General features: G+C 24.7%; 1 protein-coding gene across 4 annotated transcripts; it reads right to left on the minus strand.

The window, feature by feature from the left end:
• Window positions 1-946: 946 nt before the first annotated feature.
• LOC145849854 (furin-like protease kpc-1) lies at window positions 947-19,915 on the minus strand. Of its 4 annotated transcripts, none has more exons than XM_082954935.1 (18): window positions 19,772-19,915; window positions 18,922-19,026; window positions 18,540-18,674; window positions 18,240-18,383; window positions 17,785-17,950; window positions 16,269-16,394; window positions 14,984-15,146; window positions 14,653-14,749; window positions 13,071-13,393; window positions 12,770-12,955; window positions 10,559-10,681; window positions 10,182-10,297; window positions 9,240-9,400; window positions 8,519-8,645; window positions 8,293-8,383; window positions 7,914-8,132; window positions 6,689-6,810; window positions 947-1,368 (listed from the first exon to the last, which is right to left on the minus strand). In XM_082954935.1, exons 1-18 carry the CDS (start codon window positions 19,913-19,915, stop codon window positions 1,271-1,273), a joined length of 2,646 nt encoding a protein of 881 aa, XP_082811061.1. In that variant the 3' UTR covers window positions 947-1,270. The 4 variants fall into 4 exon arrangements, with proteins under 4 accessions (XP_082811061.1, XP_082811060.1, XP_082811059.1 ...); XM_082954934.1 differs by lacking the exon at window positions 947-1,368 and adding an exon at window positions 3,085-3,972; XM_082954933.1 differs by lacking the exon at window positions 947-1,368 and adding an exon at window positions 4,643-5,234 and having other exon boundaries at window positions 10,182-10,294.
• Window positions 19,916-26,524: the final 6,609 nt, after the last annotated feature.

The following is a 26,524-nucleotide window of genomic DNA, read 5'->3' on the forward strand; positions in this document are numbered from 1 at the left end:
TTAATGTATAACAGTTTAACAAATACATTTGAAATTTAAGTAATGATGAAAACAATATTAATATAAAACTATTAAGATTTTTTTTAAAGAAAATTTATACATTTACATTAGGATTAGCTATAAAGTATACTTTTGTTATAAATAAAATAACTGTTACAATAGCTTATTTGTTTAAATAAATATTATAAAAAGTAGCTTTAATAAAATTTTAAAATGTAACGTTATACGTTACGATAGACTTGCGTAAAATTTTTTTTATATAGTTGCTTCTTACAATATAAATTAAGGTGAGCAACAATATTGATTTTTGCAGAATTACTTTACACATTTATCATTCTTTAGAATCAACAATAAAACACTTCTGTAAATTTTTTTTTTTCATACTTTTTACATTTTTAATATTACATTACATGATGTAATAATTTCCATTTTACAGGTGTTTAAAACTGAACTGTTGAAACCTTTTATAACTTTGTAACTAAAAGAAAACTTTAGTAGGGTTAAATAAAAAAAGATAAACTTAGTTCTTATTTTAGAAAAAGTAACTTCTAACCATAACTATATTTAGTTGTTTTGAAAAATAAAAAGTTTAATATATTTAGTTTTTAATATCAGTATTATATTGCTAAAGACATAAAGTTCGACAAATAATTAGAATAGATAAACAAGCAAAACATAAATATTTACAACTTGTTTTCTTTAAATTTTGTTTATTTATTTATTATTTAAACTGGTTTTAAACTGTATTTGTTTAAGCAAAGTCTAAAATTTTAATTACTAAAATTACATTTAAAAAACACATAAATATTAAGTTAAATTTATTACAAAAAAAACCATTCTAAATTGATTTTAATGAAAATATAAAATAATTCTTCAAATTATATTTGTAATACTATTTGGCTAAGTAAAACACTTTTATATAATTTTTTTTTTTTTTTTTTAAAAACCACAAACTACAAAACTTCTCAACAACAAACTGCTTTATACAAAAAAAAAGTTTTTTAAAACTTGGTCTTTTAAATTTGTTTTGCAACTTACTATTACTAAAAACCAATCATTTGTTTTAACTTAAATTTAAAAAAGATTCTTAATTGTCAGAAAATAAAACGTTATGAAACTTTAAAATAGCTTAAAACCGACAAATATCGGTATCATTTACTTCAAATTAGTTGCTATTTTTCACTAATGCTTCTTCAAACCATGATTCTCAGTAAGATCACTAAAAAGTTAGAAATACTTTAAATATTTAGTAGACTAAATTTTGTCCACATCATTCGACACAAGGTAGTCCAAACAAAATTGCGTTCATATTACTAACAGCAACATTTGTTAGCATTGATAGTGGGTTCCAACCGATTACTACATTTGCTGAAATTATTACGCCATACTTAAATTTTACAAAAACATACATTCGCTTGTATTATTGTTTTTTACTTAAATAAAAAAATAATATTAATTTGTTTATATAATCATGAATAAGTTCAACTGAGTGTAAAGAATAACGTTTACATGGTCTAAGGTACCAATTTATTGCAAGTAACAAAGCTTTTTGCATTAATTTGTTTTTGAGCAACGCTTTCAAAGATTAGCTAATTTGCTTTTCAAAACAAAATAAATGCTCACAAAACTAATTAATCGTACTAAATACGAGTAAACCTAAGAAACAATCAATAAAAAATAATCAAGTTATTAATGAAAACTAAAAAAATATAATTAGAACAAAATTAGACTATAAAAAAATATTAAGTGTAATTTAAGATCCTTTATCAGGACCTAGTTGATTATAAAGTCTTGGTTTGGTTTCCTAACCATAATTGCTTTAACTTCTAATAAGCTACTTTGTTTTTTTCTTAAACTTAATCATATCAAAACAGTTAAAAGTATTATCGTAAGTTTTACAAAATGTACATTGTTAAGTAGGAGAAAATACTGCACTACTTTTGGGCCTATTGTGTTCTTTAAAGGTGAAAAACGGTTTCACTCCATTTCTCCAATATATTAGGTATCCAGGTCACCTAGACATTTAAACCTATAAACGAAGCAACTTCTGTAAAATTTATTGATTCGATCCTTCAATAAAAAATAGTTTAAAAAATTTGTAGTTCTGAAGGATACTTTAATATCAATACAAATTGTCTCAAACGTTTTTGTTATAACTCTGCCTAATTTTTCTTAAAAGTTTTTTGATGTAAGATCTGTTCTTTCTGAGTTTTTTGTTTTAATTTAACATTTAATTTTTGTAGTTTTTTAATTTCTCTAACTATAAACTTTATCGGATAACCGTTTCTCAAGAGGAAGTCTTTTATTTTATTTGTTTTTTAGTTCTGTAATTCTTTAGATACTAGTCTTTCGTTTCTGATGAGTAAATATTTTATCAAACTTTTCTTTTATGATTGCGGGGTGCAAGAGTTAAAGTGTAGTAAAACGTCTGTATTTAATGATTTTCTGTAAACTTAGGTAGTAAAACTGTTTTCTTCTAATTTTATATTTATGTCAAGAAAGGGAAGCTGGTTCGATGGACTGGGTTTCATTGTAAATATAAGATCTTCATGGATACTATTCAAGTTTTCTCAAGTTTACTCGTATTTCGTTTGATTATTTTGTTTTGAAAAGGAAACTAGTTAAATTTTGAAAGTATTGCTCAATAAAGATTTTATATGGCAAAAACGTTATTATCTTAAATAGAATAGTATGTAAAATAAACTGAAATTATATATCAAAAATTAAAACTAAGATAGTCAATATTGTAAATAACAATAATTTTTGTTAGTAAGTTTCTTTTAACTTTTAAACTTTTAGGAGTTTTGTATAGAGTAAACAAAAGACTTGATTTTACTAACTATCAGTTTTTAAATTGAATACATTAAAAAACAAATTTAGACAATTTTTATTATTTTAACAATAACAAATATTCAAAAATTTTCTTAAGCCAATATTAATTTATATATACATTAGTTAAGTAGTTTTAACTAGTAATGTGTTTTTTTCAGTTACTTAGTGACTACTTAATTACTTTTTGTTAAAAGAAATAACTACCTGAACTAAGTAAAACTATAACAAAAATAACATGACAGTTTATTTTTTTGCTTATCATTAAATGAACAACTTTAAAGATTTTTAGGAAAATATACTTTTTTTTCTTCTTTGCCTTCTTAATGATATCTAAATAAATAAAAATATTTTCAAAAGTTTTTTATTGTTATTGCTATAAACAGTTTTAGATTTATTTTTAAATACTTTTTTTATCTCTAACTAAGCCTTACAGTTGCTGGCTTTGTTTAAGTTGTTTTTTAAAAAGTTATGTTAAGTGTTTGGGTAGTAGTATTAATAATTAAGCTTTTTTGGCAAACACATCGAAAGCACAAAATATTTTTCAATCGATATTTTTTAAACAGCAAAAAAGCGATAAAGCAGCTGAAATTCTAAGTATACAAAAAATATAAAATGAAATTTTTAAAATATGTTTGAAATAAAAAAATTGAAAAAAGAAATTTAATACTAAATGTAAATAAAAAAAATACTTTAAAATACTTTTTTTTTTTAATTTAAAATTTGTCTTAATGAAAATCAACTAAAATGAGAATGATTTGAAAAAAGTACTGAAAATAAAAACTTTTCTAACATAATTTAATAAACTATAAGAGCGTTTGAAGAAAACAGTTATTAATGTTGGGTTTAAAAAGTTTAAACGCCTCAGACATCAGCTTAAAAAAAGTTGAGAGTTCAAAAGTACAAGACTTTATGATGCCAGAACGTTTGCAAATAAAATAGGAATGATATCCGGATTCCGGACAAATAAAAACTGAATATTTCCAGACTAGTTTATTTATCCTGTAGGTTGCGTAGTTGACAATTGCTTTTGTAGGGCTTCATGTTTAGCACAAGACGCACAACATTGGAATCTCCATGAAGCAAAAAAACATCTTTCTGATAAAACTACGTACTTGCATCGTTCTGGATGGCGAGTTTCAACTGTTAGTAGGATGGAACAAATAAAAAAGAGTTGTTAAAAAAATGATTTGAAAAATGTACAAATTTTTGAGGTCTTTATAAAAAAAAGCTACATACATATACAACTAAAATGTAATATTTTACAACAAAAAATTATAAAAACTATTTATTTTATCTTCATTCATTGCATTAGTTTAACAATCAAGTTTGTCTTGCAGTAATACTTTCTATTAATTAATTTTTGGGTTTAAAACTTGTTGCATGAACAGTAAAATAGTAGCTTTAAAATAAAATATTTCATTATCAAATCAAATTTTATAAAGGTGAAAAAATAAGACTTAAAGATTTATTTAATTTTTTTTAATTTTGAAAGTTGCTGAGCACACACACCAAAGTAAAAGTCTAAAACATAGTGCACTTCTTTGTGAAGAAAAACTTGTTTTAAAACTGCAATCTTTTGAACTAGTAATCAAAATAAGTTTTAAAAGTATCGACAGCGCATATTTAAAAAACTAAAGTTTACAAAAAACATGATACCTAAAACTAAGCATCACTTTTAAAAGCAATGAAAATATGAATTAAAGTTAATATAATAACTTTCTTTTACTTTTTTTACTTTTGATCTACAAGATCTAAACATAAATCAAACAACAAATAAAAAGGATTCCTCTATTATAATTTTTTTCGCAGTTGGAATAAAACATACTTTTTTAGAAAAATATGCTTATGAACAAATAGAAAAAATAGTAATTCAGCTACAGTATTTTTTCACGATTTAATCATGAAAAGTTCGCTGTAAAATGATATTAGTTTGCAGATAATACATGCAACATGCTCTAAGTGTTTAGTACTGTTGTATTAATCATCATAATCTCCACTTTCGATATCGTTAAAATTTGTCAAGTTAAAATTTTCTAGCATTGTCCAAAAGTCATCAAGGCTTTCTGTAGTTATTTCTTTGTCATCAATCCGCGTGACCTCATTAATAACGGAGTTTTGAGCAACATCACTGAAAGGCGAGTGAGTAGAACTTAATATGACTTTGGTAAAGATAATCGCTTCAGTCGAGTTTATGGCATCATAGTCATTTAAAATGTCATCATAATCCCTGTAATCTGTCATGTCGTCATCAATAACATCAAAACTGAAGTTAGACGTGGAAGTGAGTCCAAGCTTAAAAAGTGGGTTGCAGAGGAAGCAACAGTCAAGGTTAAATATGGGAGAACCGCATAGATCAGCGTAAAATATGGAAATGCACAACTGAATATCCTCTATTACCGTTGCTGTTGGTAATTTAGTTAGTTTCATGCAGCTACTAGGAACAGGACTCGCCAACAATCAAATGTTCAAGTTAAAAAGTTAGTATAGTTTAGGCAAAGTCACATCAAACTAAATAACTTTACTTTTAATTTTATCTGCTTAACTTTATAAAAGATAAGAATTTTGAAAGACTATTTCTACATAGAAAATGACAAAAACAAAAAAATCATTATATTTTTTTAGTAACTAAATGAAAACATGAAGTTATTAGAATTCTAAAAAGCTAACACTAGTACTATATTTTATCAAAGTCTTAAAACTATTGTAATCAAATTTCACAGTTAAAATTTTTATTAATAATGAAGACATTTTTTCATTGAATAAGATAATTTTCTTCAAGCAATGTGTTATTTTGTGCTAATGATAATAAGTGCATTTTTTAAATCTATATCTATACACATATATTTAAACCAGTTCATTTTGTTATGCGTACAAGGGTCAGCAGTTACGGAGAGTACCTAAAAATTAAACATGTTTTAAATTTTTATACAAAAACTAACCATTTTAACCAATCATTTGGCGAATCGTTTGATTTAGAGGCTTTATAGATACTTTTTAATATAAAATAGGTTTGCATCTTTATAGAATAAGATTAATATGTTAATTTTTAATGGCTTTATTTAGTTAATTTTAGAAATAGAACAAAATATTAGTTTTTAGTAACAAGTGTCACCTTAAATTATACAATTAAGGTTAAAATGTTTTTTTTTATACAGTTTTTTTCAACTGTGAAAACTTAACAATTTTTAGAAGCATTAAAAGCTTATATTTGCAAATTAACTAAAATTTTTAAGTTTATTTAAAACTTCACACAAACTTAATTAACAACCAACACTTATTTACACTTACTACTAGGAGTTGATTACAAAAAACACACATTTTTTTGTAAATTAAAGAATTTTCAATAAAAATAATAAGGAAAATCAAACTTTTTTTTTAAACGCTGAAAATAACGATTTATGTAAATAATTTATTTCTCAAATTAAATTCTAAAGGTGTCTTAATTTTGTAGGAAGCTAAGAGGTTTATAAACAGTTAAGACTTAATAGCTTTGAATTTTTGCTTATCTTGATTTTACCACTATATTTTTTTTTTATGTGGACTGTTAAATTAAGCTGATACCTCAAAAGAAACATTTATACAACTATGATTTTTTTTCAAGTAAATTCTTTTAAATTAAAACATTAAAATTTACTGTAAAAGTAGTTTACTATTAAAATATTGAAGTTTAAAATTTTTTTCTTATTTTATAAGCAAAAGCCAACTATGAATCAATCAAATACAGGACTGAAACTAAACTTTATTCTAACACTAATTATTAAGCAAACTCTTTAAGGAACATATAACTATTTTATAGTTTACTCCTTGCTTTTAATAGCCTTCAATATAGTCTTTATTGTCTTAAAAATTAACTCACCATCAACACATTTGTTTTGATGCCTAGCAACGCATTTTCCGTTATCTAGAACGTGCTTACTATAACAAGACGTACATTGGTCATAAAATCTCCCGTTACATGTCGCACACTTGGGGAAACATCTATATTTGAAAGTGTTTTGATATTTATTGGTAATTAGTTATCAAAAATTATAAAAACCTCTATCTTAATAACTTTTGAGAATGTTGTTATTGTTTTGTGTATTTATATAGTATAGTCTATTAATAAAAAAGCATTCTGAAAATTTATAAAACGCATGTTTAACAATATTCTAAGTAAGTTTTTTATACAAAAGTTTTAGATAAAAAGTATGTTGTAGCTGAAAATATAAAACCAAGAAAAAAAAGTATAAAGAAATAGTTTTAGAATAAAAAGTGTGTAAGTAAAAGGTATTATTAGTTCCAAAACTAAATTCAAAAAAACAGCTTTCAAACTTTTTTGTAAGAATTTAATTAGAGATAATTATTAGAAATTTTAGTAAAAGTATTTAATTTATGACTAACAGCTGATAGTGTGTACAGCTGGTTAAAAGGAAAATGTCTAGACAAAAATTAAACACACTCTTAAAAAGTTGTTTTAATTTACACTTTTAGCACCATTTAATTGAGTTTAAAACTTAATTGAGTTGATTTAAAGTGCATTTATACAACTAGTTTTAAAAAATGTTTGCTTTTTTTATTTATTAATCGAAAATCTTACTTTAATTCATTCAGTTTTAGAATACTTTTTTATTGGTTTAACTTTTATTCTGTTTGACTTTTGTGTTTTAAACGTATGTTCCCTAAATAAAAATTTAATTTTAACTCGACTACTTTTTTAATTAATTAAAAAGGTCAATAAAAAATTAGTTTTATCTATCAGATGTTTTTACAAAATCAACTTATATAGTTAATTATTATTAAAAAATACTTAAAGAAAAAGAAACTTTATTTTGAGTGTGTTTCATAATAATTAAAAAGATATTTAAATATAGTTGTCTATTAAGAAACTATAAAGGTAAAAAAAAAAAAAAACATTTTGCAGTAAAATGTGATAAATTATAAATATATTTTTAATTAAAATTTACATATACTTAACAAGATTTTTCTAAGGTAAGTAAGATATTACTTAGTTTGTAAAAGTGTATACTTCATAGTTGAAGTTAATATAAAAAATCATAATTTAATCAAATATCTAACTATGCAAGTTAAATATTAAAACTAACGGTCTACATCTTCTAGTACTTTCTTCAACATAGTATCTCGCTCCACACGATCTCTGGCACCTTCTGTTGTGGTACAAATAGTATCCTTCCTGGCACAGAAGACATCTGTTTCCACTTCTGCAGTGTTCACAGCCAAGCCCGCATCTTTTGCATTGCCCCTTTCTAGAAGCGAGATATTCCCCACTACTGCATTTTGTTTCACATCTTCCATTCACCAACCTGTTGATTTAAAAGTTTTCGAATATTGATATAGAAGTAATGTTCACCTTTTTTTTTTAAACTAAATATTGTCTTTTTTTATTAATTGTGCACTTTGTTTGACTTTCATTAGATTTAACTTTAGATTGCAAAATAAAAATTATAGTCATTTCGTTATTACCTGTACCCGTTTTGACAAGATAAGCAGTTGTTTCTTCTTCCCTGGCAAGTAGTACAACTATCTTGACATCTTCTACAAGATTGGGATGAAGCTGGAAAACAAAAGTTTTATTTTGTTATTTTAGTAAATATGTGAATATGAACTTAAAGCCAAAACTTTAAATGTATTTCAAATCATTTAAGATACTATATACAAGAATGCTAAACGCAATATGCTGTGAACTCACGGTTGACGTAGTAACCATCTCTGCAGGTCAGTTCGCAAACACCTCTCCTTGTCAACCGGTAGTTGATAGGACATGAGGTGCAGTATTGCGATGTTAAGTTGCAAGTCTTACATCTTGGCGAGCATGGCTGAAATATTTTATACTTGTAGAACACAAAAATAAACTAAAGTTATATAATTTTTATATATAGTCTTAAATTACTTTTTTAACTTCTGGAGTTTTTTTTATTTTTTTTTTAAATTAAATATTTTTAATAGATTTTAAGCTAAAAAATACTTTAAATTATACAATTTTCTAAGGTGCATCATAGCTATAAAATTTACTATATTATTTGTTTAGTTTTTAGGGTAAATTATTTAAAAATGATGTTTCAGTTTTTGATGCTTTACAATTATAGAACAGCAAAATATATTTAATTATAGGTAAAATAACGTAACATTAGACCAGAGATGTCCGACTTGGGCTCTTTAAGTATTTTGAAGTGACCCTTTATCGACTTATTAACTTATTGTTAAAAACTTATAACTCTAAGTAATGTTATGCGTTTCAGTAATTACTTTTTGTATATACAGTTTTGTATCAATACAAATAAGTTTTATTATTTACTCTAATTGTTTTAATTAAAACAATAAAGAAAACTTTTTAGGGCCAAAAACAATTAAGTTTTGACATCCCTGAGTTAGACAACATACAAAAGCAATCAAATACTACAATCTATTACCATGCAGATGTTCGTCGAAGGGTCTTCATATTCGTTTTCTTGGCAGCTATTTACGCATTCACCCTTGATGTTTTTAGCGTGTTTACAAGACTTACATTGAGAAGGTTTTTCTCCGCAACAACCGTCTGCACATTCTGAATGGCACAAATTTTGAGGGTAATCTGTGAAAACTAATTTTAACTTTTCGTTACATTTTCATGCGTAAAAAGACAAATTCAAGTATGTTTTTTTTTTTGTAAATAAACAACAAAAAAAAATTGCTTTTTAAAAAAAAATATTAAAGAAACACATTAAATATTCATATAGATACCAAACTTAAAAGTTTTTACTTAAAATTAGTAAACATTAAAAATCTTTAAACATAAATGGCTAAGCCATTTATATTTATGTTTTGTATTTGTTAGAAGTAAAGATTATACTAAAATGAAAAGTAGAATAAATTGATTAGTTGATAAGTTCAAGTTAAAAAGAAGTAATGACATTTTATCACTTCCTATTGCATAGAAGTTTTAGTTTATACGGTAATTCAAAAATAAACCGGCAAAAATAAATTAATTAAGTTGTTTTTTGACTTAAGATTACTTTAATACAAGCAATTTTTTTTTCAAATGTTTTAAGATCTTATACATGACTCAATCAACAGATTTAATAAACTGAATATAAGTATGTTTTATTCTTTAGCTTAATTAGACTTTTGATTAATGAAAATTGTAACTTTTGCCAAAATAACAACAATTTTACAGTGCAAGAGTTACAGTTTTTTGATTTCTTTTAAAGCTAAAAATACATTGTACAATAATATTTATTTTTTATCATTGTAAATAAAAGTTTGTTTATTTGAATCTTTAATTACATAAATTTTACTATAAATATACTGGTTTTAAAATATAGAAACACTTTAAGTTTTCATAGGTAACAAACAGTCTATTTTTTTTTATTCACCATCACAATTATCGTAGCTGAACCCTGGTTGTGGTGGTTGTTTGGTTCCATAAAACTTCAATTGCCACTCATTTAACAGTCCATTGCCTCTTATAACACCTCCTGACGTATACCTGCTACAATATGATGTCATAATATCTAACATTTACTTACTAAAAGTTCGTAAAAACTTATTTAACTAAAATATAAAAAAAACTGTTTTCTTTTTATAGACAAAGCTTTTTTTTTAAACAATTTTCTTAATTCTAATAGTTGCTATTGAACTAAAAGACAATAAAAACGACGTAGGGTAGTTATTTAGAAGGACCTGAAAACTTATTTTTGTTAAAAAAGAACTCTAAAATCTAAATATGTTCTAAAAAATACAAATAACAAACACGATTCGCTTAAAACCCTGATCTTCAATTTCAAGAATCCAAGTTCCCATCGGATTTTCTCCCCAATGATGTGTCGTCATAAATTCCCATTTGTTAAATCCGTCACGTGACCGATCAAATGTTCTGTAAGGTCGCATATTAACTAAATAATAATTTTTTTAGTGTATTTAAAGTTAAAAAGTTTATATTTATCGTGAACGATTTTCTACGTATTTTTAAGCTAATAGAACTTTTAATCCATGAAGTTTGTTTATAAACATAGTTGTGTTTTTTGTATACCAGTAAGCTTTGCTTACTAAATATTTACTTCGAAGTTTTTTCTACAGAAGGAGCTAAAAGAAAAAGCTTATGTAAACTTTCACAAAAAAATAGTTCAATTTTAAGAGTTTTTTTAGAACCTGAACTAAAAACGAAACACCAATTTATCAAATAAATTACTATTAGTGTGTTGTGTTAAAACAATATCAGTGATGCTAATCAAATAGCAGAAAATACCAAAAACTGTTTACTACTACTTATTCGCTAAAAACTAATTTTCATTGAAGTTTGTCTGGCAGTTAATTTAAAAGTGTTTTTCTGTGCGGTTATAAAAAACTAATCAAATTGTTTTGCACTTGTTCTTTGTGCTTTTGTAATCACTTGAAAACAATAAAACTAGTCGGTATATCATATAAGCAGGAAGCAAAAATTTCAAAATCAAAATGTTTTTACGTTGTTTTTGGCCGCAAGCATTTTTTTTTTCAGTTTTCGGCGGGAAGCCCTTTGCCCGACTCTACTTAGCTACCAGACGCTGAATCTGCTTAACAACAGGAAACTTGTGCTGACTGGTTTCCGTTGCTATTAACGACGGGACGCGCGTATCACGTCGCTATGGTAATGCAATGCTCGTGCCATAAATTCCCCGACGTTTCTAAGTAATCGTTTGTAGCCTTGCCAGCTAAGTAAATATGATTTGCACCTGCGGTAGTTAAGCTACTTAAACTATTTAATTTTGTGTAATCACCTGGAAACATTTTGTGCAAATATTGAGACGGTGGGTAAAATAAAGCATAATTAAGTGCTGTAACGAATTGCTCACTAAACAATAGTTTGAATTTTTAATAAATGAAAAGTAAAAAATACATGATTACTTTTACAAAAAGCATTTTAAAAATTGTATTTTTATATTGTGCGAATGAAGTATGTCATAGAAATACGTAAAATTTTTATATGAGAAAGTAGTTAGCTGTAATTAGTAAACTCTATCTAATAAAAATGAAACAAATACTGTTATAGTTTATCCTAATGTTCTAAACTTATTTTTTATCAAGTTTCCATTACATAAATAGAATTTATTAAAAAACCGTTAAAAATCATTTTTAATTAAAAAAAATATTTTTGAATGTGTTTTAGACAACAAACAACTATGCTTAATTTTTATGAATAAGTTTTTTCAAACAAAAAAAAGAAACTATATACAATTTTAGAATCTCGACATGTGTTTTCATATTGAAACTTTTAGGTAGAAAACTAGTAGTTTACTAAATAAAGGTAACTATTTTTTATAGCTAAGTATACTATCATTAAAGTTAATTGAATCTGACTATGTTTATCACCTAGGTATACTTTATCAAGATTTTGATTATCATGCTATTTCTAAACAACCTCATGAAAAAGTTTGTATTTTACTTAAAAACTTAGGAATTTAATTACTACTTAGGATAGTACATTACTTAAAAACCTTGAATATATATTTGTATACAAACAAGATAATGGGTTATATTGATAAAATTTAGTGTTAAAATGAAGAGTAAAATATATCAAGTGTAAATATACACTAATTTTTTATATGTTTTCTAAATACGTTTTTATGCACGAGCATAAGTCTAAAACATATTCGAAATCAGTTTTTGTTTTATTCAAATATAAATAAGTTATATAGAAACAAATTTTCTAGGAACAGTTATTATTTTTATGTGAATAAATCATCTTGAAAGTAAGACATATTTAAAAACTCCTCTATTTATTGCAGTAAACAATTTGAGTTTAACAGAAATTCATAGAAAAATTAAGTAAAATTCTTTTTTTTATTCCTAGCTATTACTGATTAATTTTATACACTTACTTAATTATTAAAAACCTACGATTATTCATTAACTTTATATATAACACTAAGTACTTTGATAAAAATCTAAATTTAATAAAATACTCCAAGTATACAGCTTTTTGAACCTTCTGTGAAGAATTTCAGATCTCGTACCAGCAGGAGAAGTGAGGAATATTTGAAGATCTCCTCTTTTCGAATGTCTTAAAGAAATTTTTAAAACGACATGTTCCAAAAAGGACACTTGGTCACTGTTACCATAACAACCGTTTGTGCCCATCTCAACAACAAGGGTCTGCTTACCCATGATATCTCTGTAAAACCTTACAATTAATATACTACTACAATTTCTCAAATAAACTTTTTTAAAGCTAATATTGTTAACTTTATTTAATCTTAGATTAAAAATTATAGTTTTTTTTTTTTTACCTGATCTGACCGTCTGTCTTTGAAAAACACTCGTTTTGTTCAGGCACTCTTTTCCACCCCTTGGCAACGGTGGTCATGGCAACAGCGTTCATCAGACCATAGCCAAACACGTGGCTGACATTGAAGCCAGCCCCGTTCACCGTCCAATCAGGAGCTTTCAAATTTGTGCTGCTCGCGGTTCGGACGATGATGTGCTGGACGTCTCTCCACGTGAGTTCGCTGTTTGCTTGTAACATCAATGCTATGATCGCGGATGCCATCGGAGCAGATGCCGAGGTTCCGGTGTGATGGTTTGTACATGATGAGTGTAGGTCTGTTGTTACCTTTTGAAGGTATAAACTTTATTGCTGCTATTTTGTAATTGTTTTTACACAAAAAGATATGGTTGTTAAGATTTTTAAGTTTTTATTTAGCTTGAAAATAGAGTATGTAAAACATTTTGAAAGAAATTCATAACTGGGTATAGGACTTTTCTTCTTAAAAAGCTAATGTTTAGATACCCACTAAGTTTATATTAGTATATGTGTCTTTAAGACTATTTATTAAATAAAAATTGAGATTGATTAGGAAAAAGCTTTTTAAATCTATGATTTATTTTAAAATATGAACTTAACTAAATGATTTTATATAATAAAGCTCTCAATTATAGCTTATCATTTTTTATCAGTTTTATCAGTTCATGTGATGAAATGCTTTAAACTTACACCTACTCCTTAAAAAATATTTATAAAATATAATGTTGTTGTTTTTCAACTTTACAGATATAAAATAATTTATTTTATCAGTTTAGAGTTCTTTTGAGTAACATAACTAGTAATTTTTAGTGTATTTTTATTCAAATTATATTTAAACATTGATGACTTTTATTAAACTTTATTCTTACGTTAGTAATAAATTATTGCTTTTCTGAAAACTTAGCTATTTTTTTAATATGATTTTTCATTCTAAGAAATTCATTTAGTATGAAATAGTAGTTACAAATAAATTGTTTATGCTTTGCAAATTGTATCTACTTTGAACTACTTCTTATCGTAAGATTATCTATTCTATTACACCGTTTAAAGATAAAATAACAGCTTTAAAATTTTACAATAACACGTAAATAAAGTTTTATGCTTTAAATTAAAAAATCTAAAAAATTCAAAGCTATTTAAAAATATAAATGCATTATTTTCTTAAAGTTGTAACAGTTTGTATATTTTTTAAAATATAAACTGTTTTAGTTTAATAATAATATTTTTTTTTTTAATGAAAAATAGTTCTACTTATTTAAACTACTTTTTTTAAGAACTATATTTTTTATATATGTTTAAACTAAAATATGTTGTTTAACTATTACGATAAAAATCTTTAAAAAACCCCAAAAACTTTAATAATAAAAGTCTGGAGTTAGCTATTTTATCAAATAATTAAACAAACAGATGAACAAATTGTTTCAACTAAATTTACTTAAACAGTTTGGTTACAAGGTTTTTAAACAATTTTAAGCCGTTAAAAATAATAAACCAAGTATAATAGAACATTGGTAATCCTTCAAAAATTTTAAACTTTTTTTTTTAAGATTTTAAAAACTTCTACTTACAACTTTTCCCTCCTCCTGCTCTCCACTGCTGTAAGTTGCAGCGATGGTCGACGAACAAGCCTCCAGGTACCATGGTCTCAACCCATTTTCCGATATACTGTGACGTAACAATAAACAAATTAATTTTCGAACATTTAGCATTGAAAACTATTCTTTAAGTTTGAATGTATCTTTAAACTAATAATATACTGTAAAGAAGCAACTCATATAAGAAACTATAAAATTTAAAATGTTTAAACTTGTATTAGAAATTGATATCTCTTAATAAAGAAACTAATAACGATAAAAACATTTAATTTCATTTAGTGCGTAATACGTTTTAAAAAATGACCTGCTGACACCTATTGTGTATATTGAGTTGATGTATCCATCACAAGCACACGAGTCCTGATTCGACCCGCCGTTACCAGACGCCCACACAAATATTGAACCTTTTCCATCTCTACCTTCGGATGCCCCAGTCTGAAGTGCACGTTTCGCCAGTGGTCCTGGTCCTAAATTTTAATGTTTCCTACAATTAACTTTTCTTTTTACCACTAAGAAATACTGTACTTTTTTTAAAAAGTTTAGGAAATTTAGTAAGTACTGTGTTTAGAACCAGTGGATGTGTGTAAAAAAGACACAATGTGCTTAGATAATTTAGTATATGCATAAATGATTTTGAACTAACCTGTAGATTGTATCTAAACATAATAGCAAAAAAACTTATTTCCAAAAAGTTAAGGTATGCAATAAATTTTTTTTAAGGTATTTTTATGGTAACATAACAATATAAACCTAATTTTATTCAGGTCTAGACAATTCGTTTAGTATAAGCTATTTAAAATTATATAGTATATAAATATATATACAATGTAAGTTAATTCTAAAAAGCAACATTTCAAGTATCTATTTTTGAATTTTTCGATATTTAAAACACTACAGTTAGGGTTTAGTGTTATTAATTCATTGTGAATAACACAACAAAGGTTAAGTTAATCAAAAAAATATTAACACTATCATTTGTTAAAACAATTTTGCGAAAGAAACTTAACTGTTTATAAAAACTTAACGAACGCAACAATTCTTAGGTAAAAGTTTTTCAAAGAATCGATGAAAAAGAGATTATATCAATAAAACTAACTTCCGAATAAATACTCAAATGACAAGTAGCTATCTAAACATTTATGACAAATTTCACTTTTGTGATTCTAATCTTTTGTCTACTTTAAAGGACCAAAAATATATAATTTGAACAATTACTTCCTGAGTAATTTTTTTTTTGTTTAAGGTTAACTATGTAAACTTTTTTAATAATTTACGTAGGCTAGTTGTGTTTGCAGTTATGGAGCAATGATAGATCTGAACTGCTTTAAGAATAAACATGTAGTATATTTATTTTTTAACTTTACCATTTAATAATTATACATTTTATTATTTAATTAACATTTTTAAACATTACTTTTTTATTCAACTCTGTCCGGGTAAAAACAAAAAAAAAAATTATAAAATGCTTTATTATTTTAAAGACTTTACTACAATCAATGTACTAGATATTTATGTAAACAACTTTTTTACACATAATATTTTGCATAGATCAATGTTACATACAAACTTGAATATGCTATTTTTCTTACCTTCAACAGTTTTACCGTCATCATCTGGACCCCAAGAAGCAGAATAAATAGAAATGTAATGAAAATTGTAATTTAAAGATGAAGCTTCTACCGAATCAGTTACATCTCCGTCAAGCATTCTTATACCTGGTTACAATAAAGAGATATTTTGTTTCATGAATTTGATTTCTGGTGTTTTTTTTCTTGTGTTGCTTTTAGTAAAGGTTGAAATTAAAAATATTAAGATGTTTACAATATTTACAAAAAACAGTATACTAATTAGCATAAGACAAAAGTTTTCTTACACAATTTGCCTCTATTTGACAGTGCAAGTCTTAGCCTAACTTTCACAGAAAAAACATAAACTAATTCATGTAGTTAAAGTTACACTTTTCTTTAGAGTTTACATACCAATTTCTCTTGCTGTCACTAAACAATATCGTTAAGGAAGTTTATCAAAGCTAACATAAGAACATTTTTTCGATTTTAAATCCATATACCAAAAGATTTTAAAATGAACAAGAGTAGATGATGTGAAATTAAATTACTTGAACTATTTTCACGGAACCGCAATGTCAAAATGTTACTGCTATTTAAAAATTTCTCCTTTGATCAGTTGTTTGATCAGTTTGGGTTTGCCTTAAGCATTTAGGAAATTACAAAAAACTTTAAGTATTTTTCACACGGTAAAAAAAATTTAAAATAATATCACTTTGTGGTAGAAATGTTCTTGTAAGTTTGTTCATTTTACTAAATGTTGTCTAATAAAATTGAATTATTTATACATACTTACAAAAACATTCACTTTTAAAATATCTTAAGTAATAATGTTAGTACATATTTATACACATCATAAAATTTTTTCGCAAGCTATGAAATACTTAAAATTACTGTTCTTAAAGTGTACACAAGAATTATTTTACTACGCACAGCCAGTCTTTTTTCAATAGTATAACAATAAAAAATATTTATGTTATAATCAAACTTTTAAATTGTGTCTAAAATGCTAAAGTATATTTAATTTGATAGCTAAATCATACCACAATAAAAGTGTATATCTTTTAAATATCATGCTTAATAATACAAAAATCACTGATACTTTTATTAATAGACATGCTGTTGTTTAGCTGATTATAATATCTATAAAAAATTATGGCTCACGTGTAGTTCGTATTTTCTTGTTAAAAAGCAATAAGACTTCAAATTGAACTTTACGAGTTAATATATACCTATTTTTTTACAGTATAAAAAATTTCAAAGGCAGTTATACTATTAAGTCTTATATGTTTTAGTTTCTAACTAAAAAAAAAACTTCAAAAGTGTTTTTTGTGTAGAAATTTTCAAAAAGTATTTGAAAAACCCAATTTTTTAAAAACACTTTTTTGAACTTGTTCAGGCAAACAGTTAAAAAGTGCTCCTGTAATAATAATACAACCTTTAAAAAATTTCAACAACTTTACATGCATTAAGTTAAAGAAATACATAATCTAAACATACTTTTATGTTCTTAAAAAGGAAAAAATAAACTAATAGTAACCTCCAATATTAGCCTCATGAGCTATTCCAACAGAACAAATGAAATTATTTTTAGTAGCAGCAACAACACCCGCGCACCTTGTTCCATGTTTGTTTTCGTTTGTTGTGTCATACCTTGGTAGTGGGTTCGCGTCCTTGTCATTAATGTCTATTGATGCCAGGGGATCCTGTACGCAATGTAGTTTTTTTTTTTTTGTAAACTAAAATAACATATGAGCTCTAAAGTATTTCATTAACTAAACTGATTTCAAATGCAAATCTTACATAACTATGATATAAAACTATGTAATGCCTTTTGTTAATCTATAATTTAGTTTATGAGTTATTTTTTCTATATAAGATTTTTTTGTAAAACTTGTTAAGGCTATGAGTAAAAGCTACATAAAAACTTTAAGCACATGTTTTTATAAAGCTAATATTAAAAACAAACTTTATAATTACAACGTCAGAACTAACGTAATTGGCACGGAGATCCGGATGAGTGCTTTCAATTCCGTCGTCAAGGATTGTTATGACGACGTTTTCACCGTGGTAACCAGCGTTCCATGCATCAGTGACTCTCATGCTTGCTTGACAACCTTTTTCGTCGTCATCACAGTGCTGCGTCATAGGTGTTATAACATTTGAGAATAAGTTTATAATCTAAAGCTGATAACAATAGTCGAAATTGAGATTTTTTTTAAGGACAAAAAAATTAAGCAGAACCAATAGGCAAAACATGCTACATTATTACAATTTCAATATGAATCAACTAACTAGATACCACATTTCTTCCCAGTGAGGATCATTTATTGTTTCTGAAGTATTTTGATTCGAATTTTGTTTTGGAGGGGCAAAATCTCTTTTTACTCTTTTTAATAATTTCTGCCGGTGTACACTTTCGACTTTTGGCTAAAAACCAAGAAAAGATTTTTTTTTTATTTAAATAAAAGATCGAAAATATTTTAATAACTCTATGGTACTTTCTTATGTTAATTTAAAGATATTTAATTCTTTTTTTAACTAAGAATAATATAGGACCTTATTTATGCATAAAAACTATAAATATGAAGAAAAAAATCATAAAATGTTTTTTATTGTGAGGTATAAGTAAAAAAATTAAAAAATAATATATTACGCATAAACTTGTTTTACTCACATCGCTACTGAGATTTTTCGAGTTTGAATTTCTATTGGCATTATCTAGAGATCTTTTCCTTATTCTTGGGTCAGAAAATATATACCAATTTTTCAATTTTCCAACCTGCCATAAAATTATTGTTTCTAAAGGTTTTTAATCAAAACTACTATAGGTCTCCTTTTTAGTTCTAACCAAAAATTAAAGATTCTAAATAATTTTTTGAACTTTTAAGTTACTTTTAATTTGTAACAATAATCAACTAACAAAATAATCTGAAATATATTCAAAAACAGTTCTAATTTTAAAATAATTTTGCTTTATCTTGTTTTAAAAAACAAAAATGCAGGAGTTTAAAATTATTTTGATTAGAAGAAAAACACTGTTTTTAAATCAACACTTTAACTCGTTATCTTTGGTGATACACTCCCATTACACAGAAAATATTCTTTTTAATTCCGCAGTTTTGTTATTAAAAATTTTTTGCATCAAAATGTTCAATTTATTTTCTTATAAGTTTTAAATGTTTAATTTATTTTCATTATAAAAACATAAGGAAAATAAAAAATAATATTTTTGTTGAAAACGCACAGTCACGAGAAAAAAAAATTAAAAAAAAACATTTATTACTTTTAAACTTCAATAAGATCTAAAGTTATTTAATTGGAATTTGAAACTTAGATGTACTCATACTTGCATAAAATACTCTACTTTAAACCTTAATTTTATTTTATGACTACTAAAATTATTAATATACTAATTTCATGTGTTATAGTTAACCGAGATACACTTAAATAATTAAAAGTTTAATAGGTAAGTATAGATAAACTACCAGTTAAAAAAAAACTTAGTAATTAACAATTTAACGAGCCTTTCCAAGATTAATAAACCCGTATTTTTGAGCTATTTCTGTTGCGTCCCAATGTTCGGGAATTTCAACTGAAAATTCGTTCAGATAAACTTTACGGCTTGATGTGAAACCAAAAAATAGTAATATTAGAGCTAATATTTTCATTGTGCTGCAAAAAAATTGTGATAAACATTATATTTAAAACAAAATTGTTAAATGTTTGAACTTTAGAATTTTAGCATCGATTATCAGTGTTTTTCAAAAATAGCTAGAAAGCTTATTATATAAAAATATTTGCACATGAAACAACTGTGGTTAAAAATAAGTTCAATCATAATATTTTTACTAATAACACAAAAAAAAAATTATAAAAGATACTTTAGATTTTGTGTTTTATAACAAAGATCAACAAATCAAAACTTTAATTTTTAGTTTTTTGTAAATAATTTAATACTTTTTTTTCGGAAAATTAAGTGTTGTTTAATTTTGATAAGTATTTAATCTACTTTAATAGTTACTAAAAACCTTGAAATATTAAAAGTATTTAATAAGTATTACAAATTTTGTTTTAACGTAATAATTATAACGTGACTTCTGGTAGACTTTATTTTAGTTACGTTACTCCTCAGACAAAAACAAAACTGTAAGACAAGAGAGTCATACTAACAAAAATAAAGTTTAAAAATACAACTATGGTACAAATTAAAGTATTGATAAGTTCTATTGGATAAAAACTAATTAAAATACATCAATCATAAGCTGAATAAAATATTCTTACAAAAATATACTATGCATATTTTTAACTAGGGTAAGTGTCAGAAATGCACCTCTCACCACCCTCGCACCGAGTAACACTTTTGCACGAACCGACGCTTTTGTAATCAAAAAAGTCAAACGATCAACCAACCAAAATTTAAAAAAAAAACAGTTTTTGTAATATTGCTGTTTTCATTCTTTTTTAAACGGAATATTCTTAACTGTAGTCATGTAACAATTTCCATCTTGTTGTTTTCTATCTTTTACAATTGTTTTAAGTATATAAAATGACTGAATTTAATACTATATGAAATGGTCTGACATACTACACATTTTAGATCGTAATTTATAAAACATTTTGAGGAGATCTTTTAAACCTATAGCACTTAAAAATAGAAAAGATTAATAAGTTGTATGCAATTTATTTTTAAATCTCAATTTTAAGATTTTTACATGACCGACTAAATTTTTAGAAACAAGCTACTAATAAAGCAAATAAGCTAAATTAAACTTTTCAAAACCTGCATAGAATTTTTAGACTACCGACATATTTTAGTTTCCCCTAAAGAAAACTAACCAGGGAAGAAAGTCAACATATTTTAACAATATTTATCAATTTAATTTTTCAGATAAGTTTTATAAACTAAAAATTACAAGGCTTTTTTAATTTTTTTATACAAACCTTACTCTAAAACAATATTTTAAGTTTTTTACTTTAATTTATTTTACAAGTAGTTCTTAATTAAGATTAGACAACAACAAAGGTAGTCAAAAAGTGTAAATAAAATCTCGATTAATGTAATTTGTTTTTGTGTTGAAGCTAAAGAGCTTCAACAAAAAAACTTTTTTAATACAACAAAAATTAAAAATTATTTAAGCTTAAAATAGCTGCGAATAAATGAAATTGATATAATTTGCACAACAAAAACATATCAACAAAAAATTTATCAAACTTAATTTTGAACAAGAGACTTTATACTATTTTGATAAGAGATATGTATTTTTATGTTGCTTTTAAACCTAAACAAATCACGAAAACAACCTCAAAGTTTTCATAATTAAGATAAAACTTTGTAAAAACTCTATGTATCAATCCATATACATAAAAACATATCGAAATTGTTTTTAAAGGTTTTTTTATTAAACTAATTACCTAATGTTACGCTTAGCTTGACCTTAGCGCAAAAAAAATCGATAAAAAAGTATAACTTATAAATATTATGAAATTAACTGAACTTTTTTGGCGCTACTTCAAAATAAAAAAGCTGAATACGTAAAAAATTTTAAGCTACGCACGTACGCTTTATAGGAAAATAACAGCTAAAATTCTAGATAATTAAAAGGTATTAAGTTTTTATAAGAACAAAGTCAATAAACACTTTACTGTAAGCTTATACTAATTTCTTACTTTTGTATGCAAAACCTTCAAAAATTATATATAAGTTTTTGCGTTGTGTTAAAGTTTTAATATGCTCTTTAGTTTTTTTTTTAATAAAACAAAACATTAAAAGTTTTAAAAAACAACATCACTGATACAAATCTACAACAACGAAACTGCTTGTTTTTTGTTTGAGCCTAATTCCGGCCTACATTTCTTATTGCATATAATAATTTCCTATGATTTTTGAAACTTTTTAACCAAATCTAAGAAAAAAGCTTTCGAGTAGCTATTTAATCGCAACTAGCTATTCGTAATCTGCTACTACCAAAACTGATCTAGTTGTGTGCTTGTTGTAATCTCATGTTGCTCGAATTTTTTAGCGGAAACCGATTTGATAACGCAACAAAAAAAGTCGCTCACTTGTGACGTCATTAACGAAATTTGCATCGAAATTTCCAGATAAAAAATTGTTTACGAAAATATCAATTTAACTGTTTTGAATGCAATTTATTATTTTTAGAAGCAAAATGTCATATAAGAGGTTTAAAAAATTCGTCAAATAAATAAATTTTACTTAGAAAAGTATGATATAAGTAAGTTTACACATGTCAATTTACAAGTGTAAACTTCATTTTGCTTACTTTTTACTATTTTTGATCAGAATAAATTATTTCTTATTGTCTTGCAATTTACAAGAGGTTTCTTATTATCGTATCTTTTTTTTTGTTCTTAACATCGTAAATTTTCAATTAAAAGTGTTTTACTTCTAAAAAGAAGTTAGTAATTTAAGCTTTTATATATCTAAAAAATTTTGAAAGTAGTTAAGATTTTAAACAATTTTATAAAAATGTTATCTAAGAAAAACAATTTATGTAATTGTTTGTTTTAAATCTTTTGTTTTTACATAATTTTATATTCTGAGAAAACATTATAACATTAACTAAATAACTTTTGAACTAGTATCAAAATTTTACGTTAAATTATCTAGTAGTTTTTCTTTTGCAAATGTTTCAAGAAACTTAAAGAACTATACAAAATAACGTAAGACAACCAAAAATTTAAAATTAATTTAAGAGTAACATAAACAAAAACAAATTAAACTGTTACTTAAGATAACAAAAATCTAATAAAAGACTTGTTCTGTAAACCAAAGCATACATAAAGTAGCTGAAAATAATGCTTTAAATCATTCTATATGTTACTAACATTTATACACTAGTTTACACTAGTTGGATATGTTATTTATTTGACTGGTGTTCATTTGTTGTTGTTACGCCTCAAATAATTTATAGACATAAATAAAACAAGTTTTAAATTCCCAGACATAAATTAATAATCATCTCTCAAACACCTTAAAGAGATTTTTTTTTAACTTTTTACGTAAATGATTGCAAATTTATAAGAAAATTGATGCTAAAGCTAAATGAATTATATCAAGAAACACTGTTAGGGTATCTTAAATTTTTGAATTACTTTTCTTTTTGAAAATTTGTTTAATCTAACTTATAATTTTTTTCATTCCTGAATTTAACTTAATTGATTAAGTTTTTTTTTAGATAATAGTCTTAATTACTCATATTAATTAAGTATGTATATATACTTGTATTAAAGATATCATTTTTTATAAAATATTCAACATAACGTATTATATACAACCATATTTGCCTAAAACATTCTCTAGTTATGCATTTAATTATTACAAGATGCAATAGTTTGTAAAAAAAAACTTTCCTTGAATCGGTTGATAATTTTTTACTAGGTTTAATTTTTAATTATCTTAAGCTAACTTAACAGTTTATTAGCTTTAATTATACTTTACTTTGACATATTTCAAATATATCATTGCAGAAAAAGAAATTTGTCTCAATTCAAAAAATAATTTTACAACTTTATAAGACTTTTATTAAGTCTCTTAGTTCATGTTAGTTTTTTAACAGAAGAGTGACGTTTAAACTAATAATTTGTAAGTTCTTTAACTTTTTACTTTAATTTGAAACTTTTTGCTCGCATCGTGTGTAAATGCAGTTTCATGCAATATTTTGATTAACTTAATAAATCGTAAGAAAATATCCGCATTAGTTCATAACTTAAAACTGTTAAAAATTTTTAATAAGTTTGTATTTTATAAATTCAACCAGTCATACAACATATAAGTTTTAGTTTGTTTCAGTATTTTTGTTTTACAAGTAATTCAATATCAACTTTGAAAATATTTTAATTTTCTACATACATTTTAAAAATAAAACCTTTTATTTATAATACACAAAAATGTTCTTACCTGTTTACAATTTTTTATTACTTTAACATGTAATAGTTCTTAAAATTGAAAGCACTACTAACTTTAAAGCATGGTTTGAAATTTTTAGTTATACTTCAAAAGAAATATTTAAAAAATAATGTATTAATTCATGTATTTGAGCTGTTCAACTATATAAAAAAGACATAATGTCATCACACTCTCTTTAAAAAAAAGAGGTTGCGTTTGATAGCGCTTAGAACATTTTGAATATTTGGATATTTATACCTGTCAGCAGATTAATAACGAATATCGAAGTAAAGATAGAAAAATTAGTCAGAAAGACCAATAACAAAGTTTAAAAATTTGTGCCCAAAACAGTGGTTTGTTTTTTTAGTAAACTTCAATCGAAATTAGCTTATAGTCTGTTTATAAATGAATTAAATCTTTTAAATTAGTTCTAGATAATTTTTTTTAAACTTTATCAAGGTTTTATATAATTGTATTTAAAACTTAGTTTTTTTTTTAATTTACACATGCAAAATTTAATTAGGTTATTTAACTATATAACAATTTTTTTATAACTAAATTTAAACTTTTTCAATAACTTAGTTTTATCTTAACTTCACAAAAGTAACGACACGTTCAAAAGTGACACCCAATTAAAATTGACAAGCGGGAAAAAGTAACGTCGTGAAAAAGTGATGACTTTGTGCAAAAATAACTCTCCTAGCAAAAATGACGCTACGCAGAAGTTGTATTCCGTGCAAAAAAAAGACGTAAAAAAGTTTTCGGGAGGGAATTAAACGGGTTTGAAATTATTTTGGTTAGAACTGATCGGTTGGGAATTGATTTGGGTAGAAATGGATTTGAATGGAATGTGATCGGGTGGGAATTAAATGACAGTAGTTTTTTATAGTTAAAACACTTAGTTGTTAAAAAAAAGTTAATTATTGAATTATTTTTAACGTTATACAACTTTATCTTTACATGAGAAACTTTTTAAATATAGTTTAAAATGTTATAGATATTTATATTTATATTTAATTCAAACATATGAAATATAAATCAAAAAAGAACCATAAACGAAATTCAATTGTTTGTGTTTTTGCCGATTAAGTATAACTTAACAGAATTATCTTTAATATAACTGTTTTATGAACGTGCAATTGTTTTTCAACAAAATTGAATAAAAAATTAATATTAGATTTGAAAAAAAAAATTGTCACGTTTGATAAAATTAAAACGAACTGCGGATATTTAAATTAATTATAACCTAAATACAAAATTTTTTTGTTTAGGTTTCACGAACAGATATAAAAATAATTTAAAAAAATACTTTATTTGTATACAAATAAATAGCAATAAAAAAAGATTTTAATTTTAGTCTTTAAATTCTATAATAAAAAAACACTTTCTACTTTTAAACAGGGAATAGTTTGTATTTATTTTAAAACGTAGAAAATTTCGTTTTTCAATTTAATTTTGTTTTCGATAAACCACAAAAATAGTGATAACAATGCATGCTACTTTTAAGTTTATTTTTAAACCTATAGAAACAATAAACAAAAAGTATAATTTATGTTAAGAAAAAATATATATTTCTGTCAGTAAAAATTAAAATAAAGATTAAACATTGTTAAAAATTAGCTAAAATTGTTCTAAATGAAAATATACTCTCCTAATGTTTCACAATAGTTTATGATATTTTACAAAGTTTATTCTAAACTAATTAAACTTTAGTTTAAAGAAGTAAAAAAATTTGAAATTTGACAATAAAGTTAGTTTCTCTTAAGTCAAAAAGCGTTAATAATTTTTTTATTAACACTATTCAAGTTAACAAAAGTATTTGATATTAGAAAAAAAACATAGCGTTATATGATAGTATTTTCTTATTTCCCTTTAAAGATAAAGTATTATATTAATGTGTATATTTGCATATGACCGTTTTTACATTTTATTCTTATTCTTTTACTGCAAATTAAGCTCAACGTAAAAATAAAATAAATACACTACACTACAATAAAAATTAACTTGCAAGATAACTTGACAAAATTTTCAATTGAATAAATTTATAAATAAAACTGCTATATAACAGTTAAATAAAATCAGAAAACTTACACAATTTTTGTTTCAATTATACTCTACATAACTTAATTAATTTGTTTTTCCAACTATATCAAACTACGTATTTGTCTAATTAGTTTTTAAACACAGAATAAAAAATAATACTTGGTACTAGGTAAAAAACATTGCCTAAAATATTTTCATACTCGTTTAGCCATGTAAAATAAACTTTAAATAAATTTGGCTTGTAATTAGTGTATTTGAACACACAGAAGCTATTTCAAAGGTTCAGAAAATAATTAAGTTTTAAAATATTGTCAAAAGCGGCTAACCC

This window comes from Thalia democratica, chromosome 2, assembly GCF_965202585.1.
Source record: "Thalia democratica chromosome 2, ktThaDemo2.hap1.1, whole genome shotgun sequence".
In the NCBI taxonomy this organism is placed as follows: domain Eukaryota; kingdom Metazoa; phylum Chordata; class Thaliacea; order Salpida; family Salpidae; genus Thalia; species Thalia democratica.